Source organism: Phlebotomus argentipes, unplaced genomic scaffold (genome assembly GCF_947086385.1).
Source record: "Phlebotomus argentipes unplaced genomic scaffold, Phlebotomus argentipes genome assembly contig_2, whole genome shotgun sequence".
NCBI classification, from domain to species: domain Eukaryota; kingdom Metazoa; phylum Arthropoda; class Insecta; order Diptera; family Psychodidae; genus Phlebotomus; species Phlebotomus argentipes.
In genome coordinates, this window is record NW_026776162.1 from 5,615,163 (window position 1) to 5,633,359 (window position 18,197).

Consider the following 18,197-nt stretch of genomic DNA (forward strand, 5'->3'; position numbering starts at 1 on the left):
ATGTTTATTTTTCGAAATTGCTGGTGGCGCTGTAATTTTTTCGTCTTGCAGTTAAGTTCAGTTGATTGCTTGCTGCTGCATGGGAAAAAGTGTATTTCGTGGTGTTTTTACTGTAAAATCTTAGGGAAGGAGCTCCCTTGATCCTATTTTGGCACCTAAAGTTGATCCATCTGGAGGGTGATTTGCGAAAAGTAAGTGGAAAGTGTGTTTGGGATGTGAAATGAAAAGTTCAAGGAAAAATGCGTCATTGAAGTTATAGTAGGAAGAAAAGGTGGAAAAGTAGATCATTCTCGGGACAAAGAAATGCCTCAATTGCTCAAGTATTTTCAATCTCCTTCTCCTAAATCTGCAGTATTTGCTGGTGGCGTTGATAAAGGAAGTGGGGCATCGCGTGGAAAATTTCTGCTTTGATGAGATATCCAAACAAATGATGGAGGAATCTTTGCATGAACTTTTGTCTAGCGTCACGTCCGTCAGTCTGCGAAATTGTATTGTGACGTCAGACGATGGAGAAAATTCTCTAATTTTTCACCTTTCTTCAAAACAATAAGGTTAAAAGCAAAGTGGAGCAGTGAGAGAGCGAATTGAAGCAAGTAAATTGGCATGTGTTCAGGGTGGAAATGGCAGAGCTTTTGGGAAAATGTGCAAGATTGCATGAGGCCTTGATGCTTTTCTTACCTGTTTCTCCTTTTATTGCAGATTACGGTCCTCTGCGGCATACGATTTACCTGAGATGGACTCAGACGAGGAATCCTTCGACAATGAAAATGTCGATTCTGGGAATGTGTCCAGTGGCGATGATGACTTTGCCATGGAGGTGGACATGAATAGCTCTAAGGATAGGCAATCGGAGCAGGAGGAATACCCTTATGAGGTGCTGACGACCGAGGAGATTGTGCAGCACATGGTGGACTGCATCCGGGACGTGAATACGGTGGTGGAGGTGAGCAGAATGTGCGCCGTGAGAAGCGCGCCAGAGAAGGAATTTCATTGTGTTTCTGTGACAGATTCCCGGAACGACGACGCGCATTCTCCTGAATCACTTCAAGTGGGACAAGGAGAAGCTGATGGAGCGATTCTATGATGGGGACCAGGAGAAGTTCTTCCGCGATGCCCATGTAATAAATCCATTCAACAAGCCCAACACAATCAACAAGCCAAAGGTGAAGCGATCCGGAACTGAGGAGTGCGAAGTGTGTTTCTCACAATTTCCACCAAGTGTGAGTATATGCTGTCCCATAAATTCCTTGAGAAATCAGTGCCTTACGCAATTCATTGGCTGTTGTGCTGTTTTTTTTCGGCAGATGATGACAGGCTTGGAGTGCGGCCACCGATTCTGCACGACTTGCTGGAGCGAATACTTGACCACAAAGATCATGGAGGAGGGATTGGGGCAGTCGATCGCTTGTGCGGCGCATGGTTGTGATATTTTGGTTGACGATGAAACTGTTATGCGACTTGTGGCGGATTCACGTGTGAAACTGAAGTATCAACACCTGATAACAAATAGTTTTGTCGAGGTGAGAAAAAAAGGCGCGACGACGATTATTGAGGCGCAGAAGAGAAGCTCGCTCTCTCTCTAATGCCAATTATTTGTCTCATCCACAGTGCAATCGTCTTCTTCGCTGGTGTCCATCTGCCGACTGCACGTATGCCATTAAAGTGAACTATGTCGATCCGCGACCAGTTTGCTGCAAGTGCAAGCATGTCTTCTGTTTCGAGTGTGGCGAGAATTGGCATGATCCAGTTCAGTGTCGTCTGCTGAAGAAGTGGATCAAGAAGTGCGACGATGACTCGGAGACGTCCAATTGGATTGCGGCGAACACGAAGGAGTGTCCAAAATGCAATGTGACGATCGAAAAGGACGGCGGCTGCAATCATATGATATGTAAGAACCAGAACTGCAAGCACGATTTTTGCTGGGTGTGCCTGGGGTCCTGGGAGCCGCACGGATCGTCCTGGTACAACTGCAACAGGTATGACGAGGATGAGGCGCGTGCAGCTCGCGATGCTCAGGAGAAGCTGCGATCATCGCTTGCCAGATATCTGCACTACTACAATCGATACATGAATCACATGCAGTCGCTGAAGTTCGAGAACAAACTCTACGCCAGTGTCAAGGCGAAGATGGAGGAGATGCAGCAGCACAACATGTCGTGGATCGAGGTGGGTTTTTTGGAATGCAATCAATGCTGCTGGAAGTCTGCTAAGTGTGTAAAATGCGTGTCATTTTTGCCCTTCTGCAGGTTCAGTTCTTGAAGAAAGCCGTGGACATTCTGTGTCAATGCCGACAGACGTTGATGTACACTTATGTGTTTGCGTACTACTTACGAAAGAACAATCAATCCCAAATATTCGAGGAGAATCAAAAGGACCTGGAAACTGCCACAGAGAAGTTGTCCGAGTATTTAGAGCGTGATATAACGTCGGAAAATTTAGCTGATATAAAACAAAAAGTTCAGGACAAGTATCGGTGAGTAAGAAGCAATTAATTTTTGACTGATTGATTGACTTTTTCCATCCTTCATTGTAGATATTGCGAAAAGCGACGCAAAGTGCTTCTGGATCATGTTCACGAAGGATACGAGAAGGATTGGTGGGACTACACAGATTGATTTTGTTAAATTCGTGAGTAAGTGAAAGAGAGAGAGAGAGAGATATTCAGCGTAAAATTTGCTAGTGAAATTCTAATGTTTCCAAATGATATGAAGAGAAAATTTTGGAGGAGAGAAATTCTGTATAAAAAAAATACCATTTAACTCTCTTTTATTAGATTGTGCCGTAATAAGTAAAGGATAAAAGAAGAAAAAAATTGAACCAATAACATTAGACGAGTAATGCAGAAATAGGAGTAAAATGCTTCTATATTTTCAGATTTTAGGGATATTTAAAAAAGTTATCAGTTTCAAAGTTTGTAAAATTCTAATCACAAGTATTTGCCCTCAATTTAGAGATACGTTTTTTTCCTGTCCAAACAACATCAAGAACTTTTCTCACACCAAAATTCTTCAGCTTTATAAAATATAAAGGATGAGCGCATAAAGGATGAGAATGAAAAGAGATAATATTGAATCGTTATATATTATTGTTTAATAGAGAAAAGAGTCCTGAACTAAGAATGAAAATAAAAAGAAAATATAAATGAGTGATATAAGCTAAAGTGTTAATGTAGAATGTTTTTTGCCCTACTTTTTTTATTATTATTATTATGAAATTACTTGTATTCACTCAATGGAACAAATCGTTATAATAATTAATCCAGAGAATAGTTCGGTATGTCTTCTATTGCAATTTACACCATGGTTTACGCAATTTCGATTTGATTTAAATGACATTTTAGTGAGACAGCGAGAACCGAAGTGCGCGGACATGAACAATAAAGAGGTATGAAAATGCCATAGGATCTGTTTTTAAAGTGTGAAAATATGCATCACGTAATATTCCTTTCGCAAATCTTGATCTTCGGTTGTTTGTGGCGAACGTCTTTCGTCAAATAGCAGCAGAACATTATAAATAAATTATAAATAGACATGATTAGGAGACAGGTGAGCTGGCGATGGACACTATTGATGCGGTTGACGACTGGTGAATAAGGATCGGAATGCTGTCATGATGTTGAAATTTATTGAGAGGATGCGAAGTGGGAGAAATTTTAAGCAAAATTATTGCATTGAATGTAACCAAACAGAAGATGATTAGATGAGAGATTTAAACTTATTTAAAAGCTAATATTTGTGTATTAAATTAGAAATAACAATACACGGTTTATTTTTCAACAAAATCCACCACAGAGTTTCATTTTTGAGTCCACTTTGAAGGAGTTTTAAAGGGATAGATAAGACGATGCTTCAGATAATCCAATCCATCCAATCCATTAGTGTTTATCTGTAAAGGCTTGAATGAAATTTGATGAATGAATTTATAGTGTCCGTTACGTTTCGATTTCCGCCACAACCTCACTTTTTGATCAGCTGATGATGATGACGATAGTTTTGCCGCGAAATGCAAGTGACGGCTGTGGAGGATTTTCACGGTGTTTATCTGCTGGTCAGTCGCAGTGAGAATCGCAGTTTCTGCGGGAGAACCTATGTGGGCTACACAGTGGATCCTAACAGACGGATATCGCAGCATAACAGAGGGAAGGATGGCGGAGGAGCCAAGAGGACGAACGCCAGAGGTCCGTGGCAGATGGTGCTCATTGTTCACGGCTTTCCCAACAGTCTCTCGGCTCTGAGGGTGAGAAGATTGTTCCTGAAGCCATCCAGGATCGCATCTGAGTCTCTGTTTTTGCAGTTCGAGTGGGCTTGGCAGAAGCCGGAAATCTCGCGACGCCTGAAAAACATTCCCGGATTGGGTAAGAAGTCCTCGCTGCGGCGCTTCGACTTGCAATTCCGTATTCTCACAGAAATGCTACGGATTGGCCCCTGGAGTCGATTACCGCTGGTGATACGATGGCTGGCTGATGATTTCGTCCGTGACTTTCCGGCAAGTGAACAATCTCTTGACATCAACAGCTGTAATTGCCACGCTCTTCTCTCTTCTCTTCTCTTCTCCGGCACAGCCAGAAAAGATGCCACCAGTTCACATGGAGATCTGCTTTGGGCGCGTGAAGCGGAAGAAGAAACCCGAAAAGGCAGCGGAGGAGCACCCGGATGATGGCCCTTCGTGCAGCCTCTGCGCGAGTCGCATTGGGAATCCGTGCCAATCTCTCTTGACCTGCATTAATCCAAGATGTACTCTCCAGTGCCACATTATTTGTCTGGCGCGAGTGTGCATCACGGAGGCCAATCAATACATTCCAACGGAAGGTGATTGTCCCATTTGCTTCACCCACTTTCTGTGGGGCGATCTGATAAGGAAGAAGAATGGGTGCAGCGATCTCGTGCCCACGAGTGATGATGCAACCGATATGGAGAATAATAGCCACGATCTGTCCCTTGATTCCACCTCTGATGGAGACTCCGCTGATGACTCTTGATGGGATTCCATTGTCGTTGCGAGCGCGCGAGGAGAGAAAAGAACTATGAAATTTCACATTAATGTGTGACTTTTCTTCGCATGGTGAATTAATGGTCGTTTTTTTGAGCTCCTCCAGTATAACGTTGATTTGACCATTTAGCAAATTATCTCTTTAAACGGTTGTTAATCAGAGATGTAAACCTGTAAAAGATCGCTTAGGAGGAAATCAATTGACGCCTCACGTCCTAAAAGTCAATCACTTGTCGACATACTGGCCAATATTCTACACAATTTGACTATAAGTAATTTTACATACAATCCCACAAAGTGCATGCAAAGAATAGCAATCAAACGTAATTGAGCCGAATAGATAATGAGATTGAATAAAGAAAGTTTGTTTTTCCACTCAAATATTTGCTTAACCAGAAAAGATCTTTAGGCGAAAGTGGCGATTCTAATTGAGTGGAATTATCGTTGATTTAGCATATTGCCTTTATCTCATATTCAAATCGACATAAACACTTATGATTTTACTGGAATTTCTCTCAAAAAGTGCCCTGCAAATGTGTTAACGATTGAATGGCCTTATTTCAAAGTTTAGTTTAGGAATGGTGTTACTCAAGTGTTGACACGGTTTCTAATGCAAATCCTTTTGGCTTCTTCGTGATGCCACGAAGACTTCTTCAATGATGTGCAACCCTCGCCGGCGTGTGTGATGCCTAAGAACACTTTCTCTCCTGCTCTAGATAATTGCAAAATAAAGGGGAAATTAAATTGATTCACACACAAACACAAATGTGAAGAGTATCGTGATCTAGAACTTATGCATTGTTGCACGTGCCACAAAGAATTTTGCAATGAATTTACCGTGTCCGTTGAAATTTATGGTCATTCTCTAATTAGAGTAGAATAGCAATTTCTTGCCTAGTGATTTCCATACTCACACACCTTTTTTTCTTAGGCTCGTGCAGATTAATGTTGAGTGAAGACGGAGGAAAACGCTATGTCTTAAAAAGTTTAACGAGAACAAGCAGGAGCATCTTCTGTCATATTATAAATCCCAACATTCAGCACTTACTAGAAATTGTAGATTTTTCTGCTTGATCTTCATGAAATTGCATTACAAATGAGAGATGGAAATAATCTGAATTATTTGTTGCGCTAGCGCACAGCAGCAAAACAACTCTTTCTCCTCTCTCTCTGTCTTGTGGATGCCAAAACGATGAAGGTGAAAATGATGATTTTTCATGTACAGCTAAGCAAGAATTTTAGCAAAAGTTCTTTTTTCTCTCTGCGCGCCATAACATATGGGCATTTTATATGGCAGATTTGCATCTGTTATATGGAGAATGAACTTTTAATCAGCGAGAGAAAGAGGTTCATCAACCGATACATTTGAGTGTCTTTCTCTCATGTTAAATGGAAGTTCTCAATTTTGCCTTAACGCTAATGAGATTGCAAAAGACAGGATGCTGTAAAGCTGAAAGATCTAATTGTTTATTTGGGGTAATTTGCATATCGCCAAGTGTGACCACAGTATATTTATGTATTCCTCTTTACTGTTACCAGTTGCAAAAGAAGGCAACAAGCAGAGGCAACATCCGATAGAATACACACTAAATTATTCAGTAAACTTCGCCATATGAGCAGTGTTAGGCACACAAATCGGCGCGCAGAGAGATAGAGAGGGAAAATCACGTGAAATATCACCGAAAAAAAAATTCCTTTTATCCCCGACGTCACACATGTGAGAAAGACAAATTGAGGCGCACAGAATTTAACTGTAAAATCATTGTTTCGCTCCCAGAACATTGATGGGCATTTTGTTATTGAACACAATTCCTCCAGCAATGCATTGGATATGCTGAAGAAATCTCCATAATATGCGCGCGCGCGAGCGCTATGAGATGCGAACAAAACGCCTATATAGTTTAACATTTCACGGATCAATTTTCCTCACACATCGTCGATTGGGATTCTAATGCGTGTTCTATAACTGTTGTCCGATTCACATTCTGGACTTATGGGTTAGTTGCAGCATTAAAACAGGCCAATTAATTACAAAATAATCTCTAATACGATGTACCTCAACAGAGAACATTATTGCATTGTTACAGAGTAAAGAGAGTTAACAGTGGTGTGTGTGATTTGCGTGATGAATCTGGGGTGGAGAAGTGATGAATCGTCTTCACAGCACATCGAGGAAGCCGCCGCCTTCGTCGTCAAAGTCACCAAAGCCCCCAAAGTCACCGTAGTCGTCATCCTCGGCGCCCGGCGGAACGAATATGCCGCCCAGGAAGCCCGACAGGCGCTCCTCCATCCCGAACGACGACGCAATGCCGTAGATCAGCCTCATGATGACCAGCCGCACGAAGTTCGGCGGCGACGTCTCGCGCAACTGGTACTCCTTGTACTTCTTCCGCGTCCGCCGATTCAGGGACTTCCGGGCATCACACAGCGCCCCGAGGAGCATCACAATCACGAGGCAACACATCACTCTCCTGAGTCCACTCATCTTTCTCATCTGTCTATCGCGAATCTGTCCAAATGCCAACACTCTCTTTGCAGATTATTTATATTATCACTTTCACGTGTTCATAGCGTTCTTCGGGCGCACTGGGATCCGGTTCTTCTTCACCCAGCCACTCTGAGACCTTCCATCACCGTCGAGTGGTGAATATGAAATGAAATTGCGAGTTGCTTGGCTGTTGGATTTCTTGAATTCTCTCTCTCTCCACTCTTCGCTGGATTCCCAGCTTTTTTCGTGCTTTCCTCCAACTTGAGCGCCGTGAATCTTCACTTCCACACCACAACTCCCGTTATGCTCCATTCCCGAGTGGGACACCCGATGTTGACGCTGGTGGTTCAATAGGAATTGCAAGAGCGCCACAACATCGATTAAATCTCGCCTACCTTAAGAAAGAAAAACACTTCATTCCTCATCAGCACGCGAAAACGCGCGACTCTGAAAGTCATTCCCATATTTTTCTCGCATGTTTGGCGAGAGCAAAATATATCCAGAAACAAAACATCATTACAACTAATCAAACAAACAAATCATCAATTCTGCACAGAGAGTTTTGCTGTGGTGAATCTGTGAATTCAAGAAGGGAAATCCCACTTAAAGGTAATTTAATTACTTAATGAGCACCTTTGGGATCCCCGCGAGAGTCCGAGAAAGTCGTGAGATTCTCCACTTGATGCCCAGAGAGACAAGCTCTTTCTTCAGGCGCTGAAAAACGATTTATTCTAAAGAAATTAACTAGCCTGACCTGAAAACACAGTGCCCGTTTTCCTCTCTGAATTTCGCTTTTTCCCCGTCCATTAGCTGTCCGGCCCGACATTCTTACGCATGTGAAAATTTTGGTATTCAACGCTCAATTATAGTCAAATTGTGGACTTCTTCTTCCACTTCTCGGCAGAAAAGAGGTTCAGCAAGACTATTTGTTGACACTCAATGCAAGCTTGCTGGAACTTCGATTTAATCATTTATTATTATTTTCAGTATTTTCACTTTAAATTACTGCTAATTATTATAAATCGATCTAAGCTCTAAACATAAGTACAGTTAATTTTATCTTAACGAAAATCATATATTGAAAAATTCTCATTCAATTGCAATAAATAGCAAAAAATTTTCTACAACTCTTCCACATTTTTCTTCTTTTTCTTCTTTCTGTATAAAAACTAATCAATATCTTTCTCTTCTCCTGTCTAGATACGATATTTCTTTCGCCTATGGCTAATTAACTACGATTACAAAAATTCTATTTACAGTGGTTGGATTTTAACGTGGTTTGAGAAGACATTTCTTTGACAATACGGTTAACCCCTTTGGTACCAACTTTATACAAATTGATTTCTTTCTACGAAGTGTTACACCCAGAAAATCGTATTACAAAAAAAAACCAGAGAATTTCATTTATTATTACAATGCAGTTTGAATTTAAATGCTTCATTCAGCCGAATTTTTCACCTGTTCTTTTTTTCTTCTTCTTTCCCTTCTTTCTCTCTACACAGAAAAATTGATACACTTTTTTTGTGAGTCGTGTGATCCGTTTCACGGACAGAATGCGCCATTCTTGGCTCTCTGGCTTTTTTTTCAATGTGTGATCTTATGGTGTGTTTTGTTCGCGAGGAGGAAAAATTATGTCTTAAGAGCTCTTTCTCTCGTCGTGTGAATTGATTGGAAAATTATGAATTAAAGTTGTAATAATGAAGTCAATGGCATTGTGATGTTTAGAATTGGTGGTGTACTTCATAATTGGCTCGAGAGTGTCTATAAAACCATCAATTTGCATTTAATGCACACTTCTTTCCTCTCATGCTTTTCTGCCCTCCGCGCAACTTTAGTGCTAACGGATTTCTGGACACTGAGTGGATTCTTCGAGTGCATCTCGCAACTCCGGCACTTTCAGCTCCATCAGTCTCGTGAGGACAGACGCAAGAAGTATTTACCATAATTGACAATCTTTTCTTCAATTTCTTCAATTCAATTCTATGCGCTATATTTGAGAGAGAAGAGGTGAAAAACTGTCACAGATGTTATTAGAGGAAAGAGGTATAATTCAATTATTTCTCACTCTATCACACCATATAAATAGGTGAAAATTGTGTCATGTATTAATAACTATTCACATCATTTTCCGCTATGTAAATACACTTTGTCTCTACGCAAAATTACGTGAATTGCGTGGACAATATATATATATGATAAATCCGTTAGAGCGTGACCAAAATCAGTTGGGAGATTGTATTCACGGTACCTTTGCTGGAAGATGTCTCTGTCGCCGCCTTCTCCGCCGCCCAGACGCCGCCGCCGCCGCTTTCGGAGAAGCTCATTGCACCTCTTGTGGGCATCATGTGACCTTCTGTCCCATGCCATTGGCGGCACCGTTCTGGCCGCCCGCCTGGTCGCTCTGACTGGCGGCGCCGTTGCCGATGCTGAGCAATTTGGTTCTTCGGCGCGTGTGATGCTGCCACAGCAGGATGGCCTGGTCGTCGATGAACTTGCAGCACTGCAGATTCACGATCTCGCGCCGGAAGTGCTCGTACTGCAGCAGATCGAGGAAGTAGAGACACATGGGGTATTTCAGGTATCGCGCATACTCAGGCTCCTTCCAATAGAGAAGGTATTTGAGGTAATTGATGAACGATTGATCCTTGAAGTAGCCTCTCTGAGCTAGAACTGCAAAGATAGACAGACAGAGAAGCTGAAGCGTCGCCCTTTTGGGGGGTAATTAAATGCTGCTGTGCTTACAGTGTAGGTAATTGGGATTCGCCAGGCACTGTACAAACTCCAGTTCCACTTGGAATCTCAGTCTCTGTTGGTCCTCCGTTTCAGCAGGTACTGCAAAAGGGTCGCAGAGAGAGGCGAATATCAGTGAAAGAGGCTCAGGAGGCGCGACTGCGATCTCATGCATTTTGTTCTCGTGTTAATCGAAAGGGTGCTCAATGTGTGGATTATGTTTAAAGAATACAAAAAGGCAGAGAGACACATGGTGGAAATGAGGAGATAAAGTGCAAAAATAGGATGTAATAAAAGGTGTTACTTACTCTTACCTTTCCCGACCATTTTAGCCATTGTATGGCAGGGAAAGGATTGCCAGAGAATGCAGTATGTTTTCTTTTATTTACACAAAATTATAACTTGCTCTTGAGTGTAAATAAAAGTATATAAATTAATTGCAGGCTGGTGAATCGTGTGAGGGGTGTGTTTGTGTGTGTGTGGTAAACAATAATGCTCTGATAAGAGGTGGAGAAAATGTGAGATTCCTTTTCTAATATCAAGAATATAAAAAAACGGAGAAGTAAAAGGCGGATATGCGATTGTTTGCTTTTGCAGGATATTCTCCACCCGATCTTTGGCGCTTTGCAGGCAGAGAGGAGGCCAAACATCAATCAGTTATATGGACAATTACACCACATATATGTACAGAAAGTCCAATTGAGCTCATAATTAGAAGCGCACAGCACGATTTGTGACAAAATAAAATCCATCAAGTCTGGAGGAAGAAAGTATGAGAAGACTTTGCCGTCTTGTGCCCAAATACCAATAATTCCTACTCACAGCCAAACGTATTCATCTGAAGCTGTGTCTGAGGGAACTATTAATGCAAGTTTTGGCCAATTTGTGCACCCTTTTCGTCTGTTTTTCAACAAATTTATGCCTTTTTCTCTGCACGCGAAACACGCAGAACAGCAACTTTTTGACAACTGCATTGACGCGCGATGTTTTCGATGTTTTTATCCAAGATTTGTGAGTCGGAGAATTTCGAGTGGCGCCACAAAAGAATGTAAACATTTAATTTACTGCAATGATTGCAATATTCTCAACGATATTTATTGTATGTTGTATATAAATTCTCTGTAAAAAGACTGCAAATTCTCCCTGCACAGCAGGAATAATGGTTTAGAGTGTCCGTTGCGAAATATTTTGCGACTCCTCTTATCCATGGATAAGATGTGTCATAGAAGGTGTGAGTCGAAAACTTCTGTGGCAAATTGAGTGAATATTTTTCACCCAATTTCCTGCATTTTATGGAGTTTTCAGTGCAAGTGGCAAGTGAAATCACATCCCAAGTGTCTGGAGAAGAGGGTGCCAGTGCAGAGTGACCGACAAGTTGGCTGTTAATGCCGAAGGAAGAGTCTCAAGGTGGGGGTCAATAACTTCATGGTGGATGTTTTTGTCCTCGAGACACCCTTTATTTCCCTTTATTGTGTGTTGTGTGATGTTTTCAGCAAAAACTTCAAAATGCACCGCAGAATCTCGAATAATTTCACCTACGTGAGCTCGTGCGTGAAGTACATGATCTTCCTGCTCAACTTCGTGTTCTGGCTGTTCGGGGGCCTCCTGATCGGGGTGGGCTTCTACGCCTTCGTGGACAAGTGGCAGGTGACGGGATGGCTGAAGGTGGACAACTTCTACGACGTCATCCTCAACATCTCGCTGGTGATGATCATTGCTGGCGGGGTGGTGTTCGTGGTGAGTTTCGCTGGCTGCCTGGGGGCGCTGCGCGAGAACACCTGCCTCCTCAAGTTCTACTCCATGTGTCTCCTGATGTTCTTCCTGCTCGAGATGGCCGTGGCCATCGTGGGCTTCGTCTTTCCGCACAACATGAACTCCTTCCTCGAGGACTCCTTCACCGACAAGATCATCACCACGTATCGCGACGATCCGGACCTGCAGAACCTCATCGACTTCGCGCAGCAGGAGTTCAAGTGCTGCGGCCTCAGCAACGCCGGCTACCTGGATTGGGGTAAGAATGAGTACTTCAACTGCTCCTCGCCGAGCGTGGAGCGCTGCGGCGTGCCGTACAGCTGCTGCATCAACGCCACGGACATCTCCTCTGGCCTCGTGAACATCATGTGCGGCTACGGGGCGCAGAACGCCTCCGTGGCGGCGGCCAGCAAGAAGATCTGGACCAGCGGCTGCATCGAGATCGTGCGCGTGTGGGCGGAGAGGAATCTCTACACGATCGCCGGCGTGGCGCTTGGCGCGGCGCTCAGTCAGCTCTTCGTCATCTACCTGGCCAAGACGCTCGAGGGCCAAATCGACCTGCAGAAGAGCCGCTGGTCGTCGTGAGTGGTTATCGGGTGGGGTGGTGGACGCCGCGTTTGAATTACATTTCCGTCTCGACTTCCTGGACAACAAAAAAAAGGCACCACGCGAAAACAATAATTTTAATCATAAATATTCTAATGGTAAATCCTTCCCAGTGAATCTCTCGCGACAGAGATTTTCTTGACTGTGTGAAAAATTGCTCCGATTTACCCATGACAGGTGAGAATTGAGGCATTTATGTTTTTGGCCATAACGAGAAATGAGGCATTTTTTTCGATGAGCACACTCACCTCGAGTGTGAAGTATTGTTTTGTTGATCACAGAAGTGTTACGTGAATAATTTGCTGCCCAATTTAATTGGCGTTCTTCGTTGGAAGCAGAAAAATATGCTCTGTGAGGAAATTGGTATTTCGTATTTAGGAGAGATGTGTAATAGAGGAGTCCCCATCCCCCCCGCTAACTGAATTCATGGCATAAGTGTGAAGTTTTATTATAAATTGCGTAGATTTTTAGTCAGACTACACAATGTATTAAGTAAGTTAAGAATCACATTTTATTCAGAATAAGATTATAAAGAAAGAAAAAAAACGTGAAAGGCGTAGAGAAAACGTGTCCCTGTCGATGAGATTGTGACATCATTTTATGATTATGTGTGAATTTGTGGCTCAATTATCGAGAAGAGGAGAAAATGAGAGAGAGAGAAAGAGATGTTTAACTGTATTATTGGAAGTGACAATTTGACAATGTAACAAAAATATGACTAACAAAATGAGAATAATTGAATTCCATCCAAAGGACCGCAAAATCAAAAGAAACAAGTTGAACAAGAGAAAAAAAAAACTTGATACCAAATGAAACCAAATAATAATACTCACATTTTACTCATGTTTCTATCTATCGACAATAACATGTAATGGTCATTTTCCTTTAGATTTCTTCCGCAATACCAATTTTTTTTCCATTCGCAAATTATTATACTGTCTTTTTTGCTCTTTGACTCGCAAATATGGTGAGAATATTTGTGCCAAAGGCGATAAGTCGCCACACTTTCACTTTTTAAGTCTTTAATCTCTGTTTTTTCCCCCTTTTCGTTCTCTCTTTATGTTGAAAGCGTTCGTCGTATGCATTTTGTTTCTATATTTGCAATATAATTTTTTATATTTGCCATTGCAGCGAAGGTGGCTGAAGAAAAAAAGGGCAGATTAGATGTCAATGAGTGAATATTGTTAGATGAAGAAATGGAACAAAAATTTTGTGATTAACCAATGAATTTGAGAATGTTTTTAGGAGTCCGTGTGAGGGTGAAAGAGTCCTGAGAAAATTGATGAAGTCTCATGCAAAAGAGCTGAAATTATACCTATTAATGGATATTTGATAAATTTACAATTATTCTAAGTGAGAGTAAATACTAGAAATAAATGTTAAGCCATCCGAAGTCTTCCGCCTTTTCCCGCTTGCTCTCAGTGATCGCTTTTCAATTCTTTCGTGTGAAGAAAATCCCTCCATTAGTGCTTGTTGCCTCCGCTAGAGGTCGCGCGCACGCAGTGAGGATTCGTCGATTTCGGCCGCTTCCCATTGTTGCCCGCGCGATGCGATGTTGATGGCATGGCGCTGCCGTCGTGGCTTCTGACATTTTTGCTATTTTTCTGGAGGATAAATAAAATATTTTACGCGGTGCTTTGTGTACAAAATATTGTGGTCTATTGTGGCGGAAAATCGCAAATTGTGCGCTAAATAGTCACTGTGGAGTGCTGACAAGGTGTTGAGCATTGTGGCAATAGTGCGAAAATGGAGATAAAGAATCTCGATTTGGACAAAATCTGTCGTGTTTGTCTCACGGTGAAGAAGGATATGCGCCCCCTTTTCGGCGAAATGGTGGCGGATATGCTGATGGACTTCGCGCGGGTACAGGTAAGGGGGCCCTCGGGGGTGGCGATTGGGGCCGGGAAAGTGGGCTGCGGAGGCTGCGAATGAGGAAATGAATGAGGGATTGGATATGGCGTTTTGGTGGGGGGAGCTCTATTTGGTTGCAATCCCCGCACTGTGTGTCCCAGCTAACTGGGAAAAGCGCGGACTCTCGGGCGCCCTTTCTCATTGCACTTCCTTTCGCGGGGCAGATTGAGAACACCGACGGCTGGCCGGACAAGATATGCGTGCAGTGCGTGCATCAGGTGAGTCGCTGTCATGCGTTCAAGAATCGCGTGGAGAAGTCGGACCAGCAGCTGCGGCAGTACATCAAGGGCATCACGGTGATCGTGGAGGAGGCGCTGCCCAAGGAGATGACCATCACACAGATCGAGCTGCAGCGCGGCGACATACAGCGCGGCGAGGTGCAGTCGCACACGCTCCAGTCGCCGCAGCGGCAGGAGTTCCAGATCGTCAAGTCGTCAGATCTGCACTCCGTGACCGCCAGCGAGGCGCAGCCGCAGCAGATGATCATCACGAATGGCCAGATACACAATGCCCAGCTGCTGAACGCCGCCGGGCAAATCGTCACGTCGCACGGGCAGCCGATGACGGTGCAGACGGGCGCGCAGATCGTGCAGGCTGGCCAGATCATCCACCAGGGCCCCATCGTGGCCGGCAACACGCTGCAGATGATCAACCAGAACGGGCAGACGCAAGTGGTGCAGATTCAGCGGACCAGTGACGATCGCTGCGAGATTATCGTGCAGCCCGAGATGACGGGCGGCGGCGAGACGCACTATTACGAGGATGGCATGAGTAAGAGAAGTGTTTTGTCCTGTACCAAATCCCTGCCGTCTCACACTTCCCTTCCTTTTCAGTCACCATCAGCACACAAGCCATAGAAGCCGAGGATGAGTCACAGATCATCGAGGAGGTGGAGGAGGACGAGGAGGAGCAGCAGGAGACGTACACACTGGCGGTGTCGGATACGGAGGAGCAGGAGGACAAGGAATACCTCGCGGAGTTCATCAGTCTGCAGACATCGTGTCCCACGCCCGGGCGATACGTGTGCAATCTCTGCCGGAAAGAGTTCAGGCACAGCAAGTGGCTCCACACTCACATGAAGCAGCACTCAAATTGGATAAAGGTGAATCCTCTTTCTCCCACTTTTCCCTGTGTCCATCCTAACGGGCTGTCTTGGGCTCGTTGCAGGCCAACTGCAAGAAACAGCCGCAGTGTCAGGTGTGCGGCAGGAGCTTCAAGGGACCCGGCATGCTGAAAATGCACATGAAAACACACGAAGTGGTGAGTTAAAGGGGAGGAGAGGGTGAGTTTTGTCTTCTCTTGCTGAGCTTTGGCGCTCTTTTCGCAGAAACCAGCCGATAAGATACCAACGTGCTCCATCTGCAACAAGGAGTTCAAGTCAAAGACCATCCTGTACAGGCACAGGCAGACGCACTTTGAGGTGAGATGAGAAATTGTACAATAAGGAGTGGACATTATTAACATTTTTTTTCGCTTGGTCATCCAGAAAACCTTCCAATGTGAGCTGTGTACAAAGAGTTTCGTCTCGAATTACCATCTAAAAACACACATGGCCAAACACAACAAATCCGCTGCGGAGAACAAATTGAAATGCTATCCGTGTGATAAAACATTCGCGAGTGCAAGTGAATTAAAGGTAAGTGAATGAAGGGGTGTTTTTTGTGTACTTGGTGGAAAAGTTTCTCTTATGCTACAACACTCTCTCTCTCTCTCTTGTGCGGCTATTTATCTCGGCAGTCTCATGTCCAGCAGCATCTCTCCAACAATGTAAAACTTGAGTAAGCATAGAGTGTAAGAACAAGAACTTGTCATAAGTAATTCAAGCTATAAACTTGTAGAAATGTAATAGCTCTTGGATGTTGTGTGGACGACGTTTCGAGAGGTATTATTGTGTTTTAGGTAAATGAAGAGAATAAGGAGGTGAAGAGTGTTGATATCAAAACAAAAAAAGAAGGGGAAGAAGATGATGAAAAAAAGTGTAGAACTTGCGAGAGAAACATAGTGTTAAGAGAAAATTGTTTAAGCATTGAATCAATGGTTAAGAAGTGACGAGTAAGAATTACACGATCGAGCACCTGATTTGTCAAATTATTATCAAGTTTTTTACATTTTATTACCTATTCTTATGTAATATAGCGAGGAGACATTACAAAAAAAACACACACACAAGAAAAGTGGAAAATCTACAACGGTAATTAGGAATTTTTTTTTGGTTTAACTTCTTGAATGTTGTAGAACTGTCGATTCTCAGAAAGATGATATTTTTGAACGCAGGTATATGAGCAAACTGAGGCCACGCAGGGCGAAAAGCGGCTCAAGCAATAATTGTACAATATTTGACTCCTTATGATAGATGAATGATGATTTTATTTGTCTGATTTTTTTTATCCAATCAAACCTTTGTGTCATATTTGTTTTATGATAATTCTTTAAGAGTGAGAACAGATCATTTTAAGGAGGGGAATTTTAATTGTGAACAAAACTTTGATATTCATATTGAGATGGTGAAGAAATTTATTTTTTAATTTAAATTCTTGCAAAGAATTCACTAAAAGTGCACAATTCAAGTGTTTTATTATTAATTCTCAAATGTGACTGAGAGAAAAGTTTTTCGTAATTCGAAATATTTCGGGAAATATTTCATTTCACTTCTTTTGCATTTATGAATATAATTATTGCGTCATGTGGAAAAAAAGTGTTTGCAATGCGCTATTGTCGAGAAAAAATGTGTTATTTTCAACACTATGCAAATCATGTTTTATTTTTTTTTAATAGGGTTCCTTTTGTGAATGCACTGATAAAAAAAGAGATCCTTTTGACACCCAAAACATATCACTAGAAATTGGATTTACAGCAAAGAGTATTCCAGTGAAGAAAGAAAGCCAGTTGTAGCAAATATAATTTACTGAAGAGCGCGGAATTGGGGATTTGCGAGAGGAACAATGCCGATTTTGGTCCGCTAATAATGAAGGGAGCATGAAAAGTTTGCCACATGCCTGTCTCAACGTTGATTCACAAAGGAGCACAATATTGATCTGTAGACACACAAAAAGAGCAAAGTTTCTTTAAATCTCATTAAAAAGTATCAAATTGGTATATGGAGATGTGGATGGGAAGGAGTGTTGGAGTCTTTATATAGGCGGAGATATAGATATATAAGATACTATAAAGCATAACAGTGACTACACTACATAGAAAGAGAGAGGGACAGAGCGAGAGAGAGAGAGGATAACATTTTAAGTCTTTGTTCATTTGAAAGTTAATGAAGGGACTATAAATTGGATAAGCGGAAAGGAGAGAGAGGAGTACATCTGTATTTCAGCATTGGACGCTGCAAGGATAATTTTGGTCTTTTCATCATGAAATGAGGACACGCGGATATATTGCTTTTGGAGGTACGGTTTGGTTTTTTGCCATGGCAGTATACATAATTACACTTTTTTGTGCAATTTCGAGGACAATTACAAGGGAAAGATGTCACATTGTAAATAGTATGATAATTAAATTATGATGAAGATGATGAGGGAAAATCTGATAAATGTATAGCAAGGAAAAAAGAAAGAGAGATTCTGGCGGAGCATTAATGAGGGTGACACATTGAAGGCTGGAAAAGAGATGGATTGGAATGCGAGGAGAAATTGCTATCTAAATTGTAAAGAATTAAATAATAATAATAATAAATACAAAATAGGTGACAAAATGTAGTAGTAATGACCATCTT

The 18,197-nt window shown here is 42.4% G+C and overlaps 5 protein-coding genes across 7 annotated transcripts; 4 read left to right on the top strand and 1 right to left on the bottom strand.

Annotated features, from left to right (window-relative positions):
- Window positions 1–52: 52 nt before the first annotated feature.
- LOC132264784 (E3 ubiquitin-protein ligase ariadne-1) lies at window positions 53–3,781 on the top strand. The gene is made up of 7 exons (XM_059765102.1): window positions 53–191; window positions 700–943; window positions 1,008–1,220; window positions 1,305–1,520; window positions 1,609–2,166; window positions 2,247–2,473; window positions 2,534–3,781. The coding sequence occupies exons 2-7, from the start codon at window positions 734–736 to the stop codon at window positions 2,613–2,615; spliced, it is 1,506 nt and encodes a 501-aa protein (XP_059621085.1). The 5' UTR covers window positions 53–191; window positions 700–733; the 3' UTR covers window positions 2,616–3,781.
- Window positions 3,782–4,002: 221 nt separating this feature from the next.
- LOC132264743 (structure-specific endonuclease subunit SLX1 homolog) lies at window positions 4,003–5,303 on the top strand. Its single transcript, XM_059765043.1, is given in 3 exon segments — window positions 4,003–4,236; window positions 4,294–4,591; window positions 4,593–5,303. Coding segments are annotated over 3 exon segments (918 nt in total). The 3' UTR covers window positions 4,979–5,303.
- A 3,121-nt stretch (window positions 5,304–8,424) lies between these two features.
- On the bottom strand, window positions 8,425–11,221 carry LOC132264948 (mediator of RNA polymerase II transcription subunit 31). Of its 3 annotated transcripts, XM_059765298.1 has the most exons (4): window positions 11,030–11,221; window positions 10,516–10,614; window positions 10,220–10,309; window positions 8,425–10,147 (listed from the first exon to the last, which is right to left on the bottom strand). In XM_059765298.1, exons 2-4 carry the CDS (start codon window positions 10,541–10,543, stop codon window positions 9,819–9,821), a joined length of 447 nt encoding a protein of 148 aa, XP_059621281.1. In that variant the 5' UTR covers window positions 10,544–10,614; window positions 11,030–11,221; the 3' UTR covers window positions 8,425–9,818. The 3 variants fall into 3 exon arrangements, with proteins under 3 accessions (XP_059621281.1, XP_059621282.1, XP_059621280.1); XM_059765299.1 differs by lacking the exon at window positions 10,516–10,614; XM_059765297.1 differs by having other exon boundaries at window positions 10,516–11,221.
- A 140-nt stretch (window positions 11,222–11,361) lies between these two features.
- On the top strand, window positions 11,362–13,025 carry LOC132264913 (tetraspanin-33-like). Its single transcript, XM_059765252.1, has 2 exons — window positions 11,362–11,614; window positions 11,701–13,025. The coding sequence occupies exon 2, from the start codon at window positions 11,714–11,716 to the stop codon at window positions 12,542–12,544; it is 831 nt and encodes a 276-aa protein (XP_059621235.1). The 5' UTR covers window positions 11,362–11,614; window positions 11,701–11,713; the 3' UTR covers window positions 12,545–13,025.
- A 1,109-nt stretch (window positions 13,026–14,134) lies between these two features.
- LOC132264804 (transcription factor E4F1) lies at window positions 14,135–18,121 on the top strand. Its single transcript, XM_059765127.1, has 7 exons — window positions 14,135–14,434; window positions 14,641–15,247; window positions 15,310–15,578; window positions 15,644–15,736; window positions 15,804–15,896; window positions 15,963–16,112; window positions 16,214–18,121. The coding sequence occupies exons 1-7, from the start codon at window positions 14,312–14,314 to the stop codon at window positions 16,256–16,258; spliced, it is 1,380 nt and encodes a 459-aa protein (XP_059621110.1). The 5' UTR covers window positions 14,135–14,311; the 3' UTR covers window positions 16,259–18,121.
- Window positions 18,122–18,197: the final 76 nt, after the last annotated feature.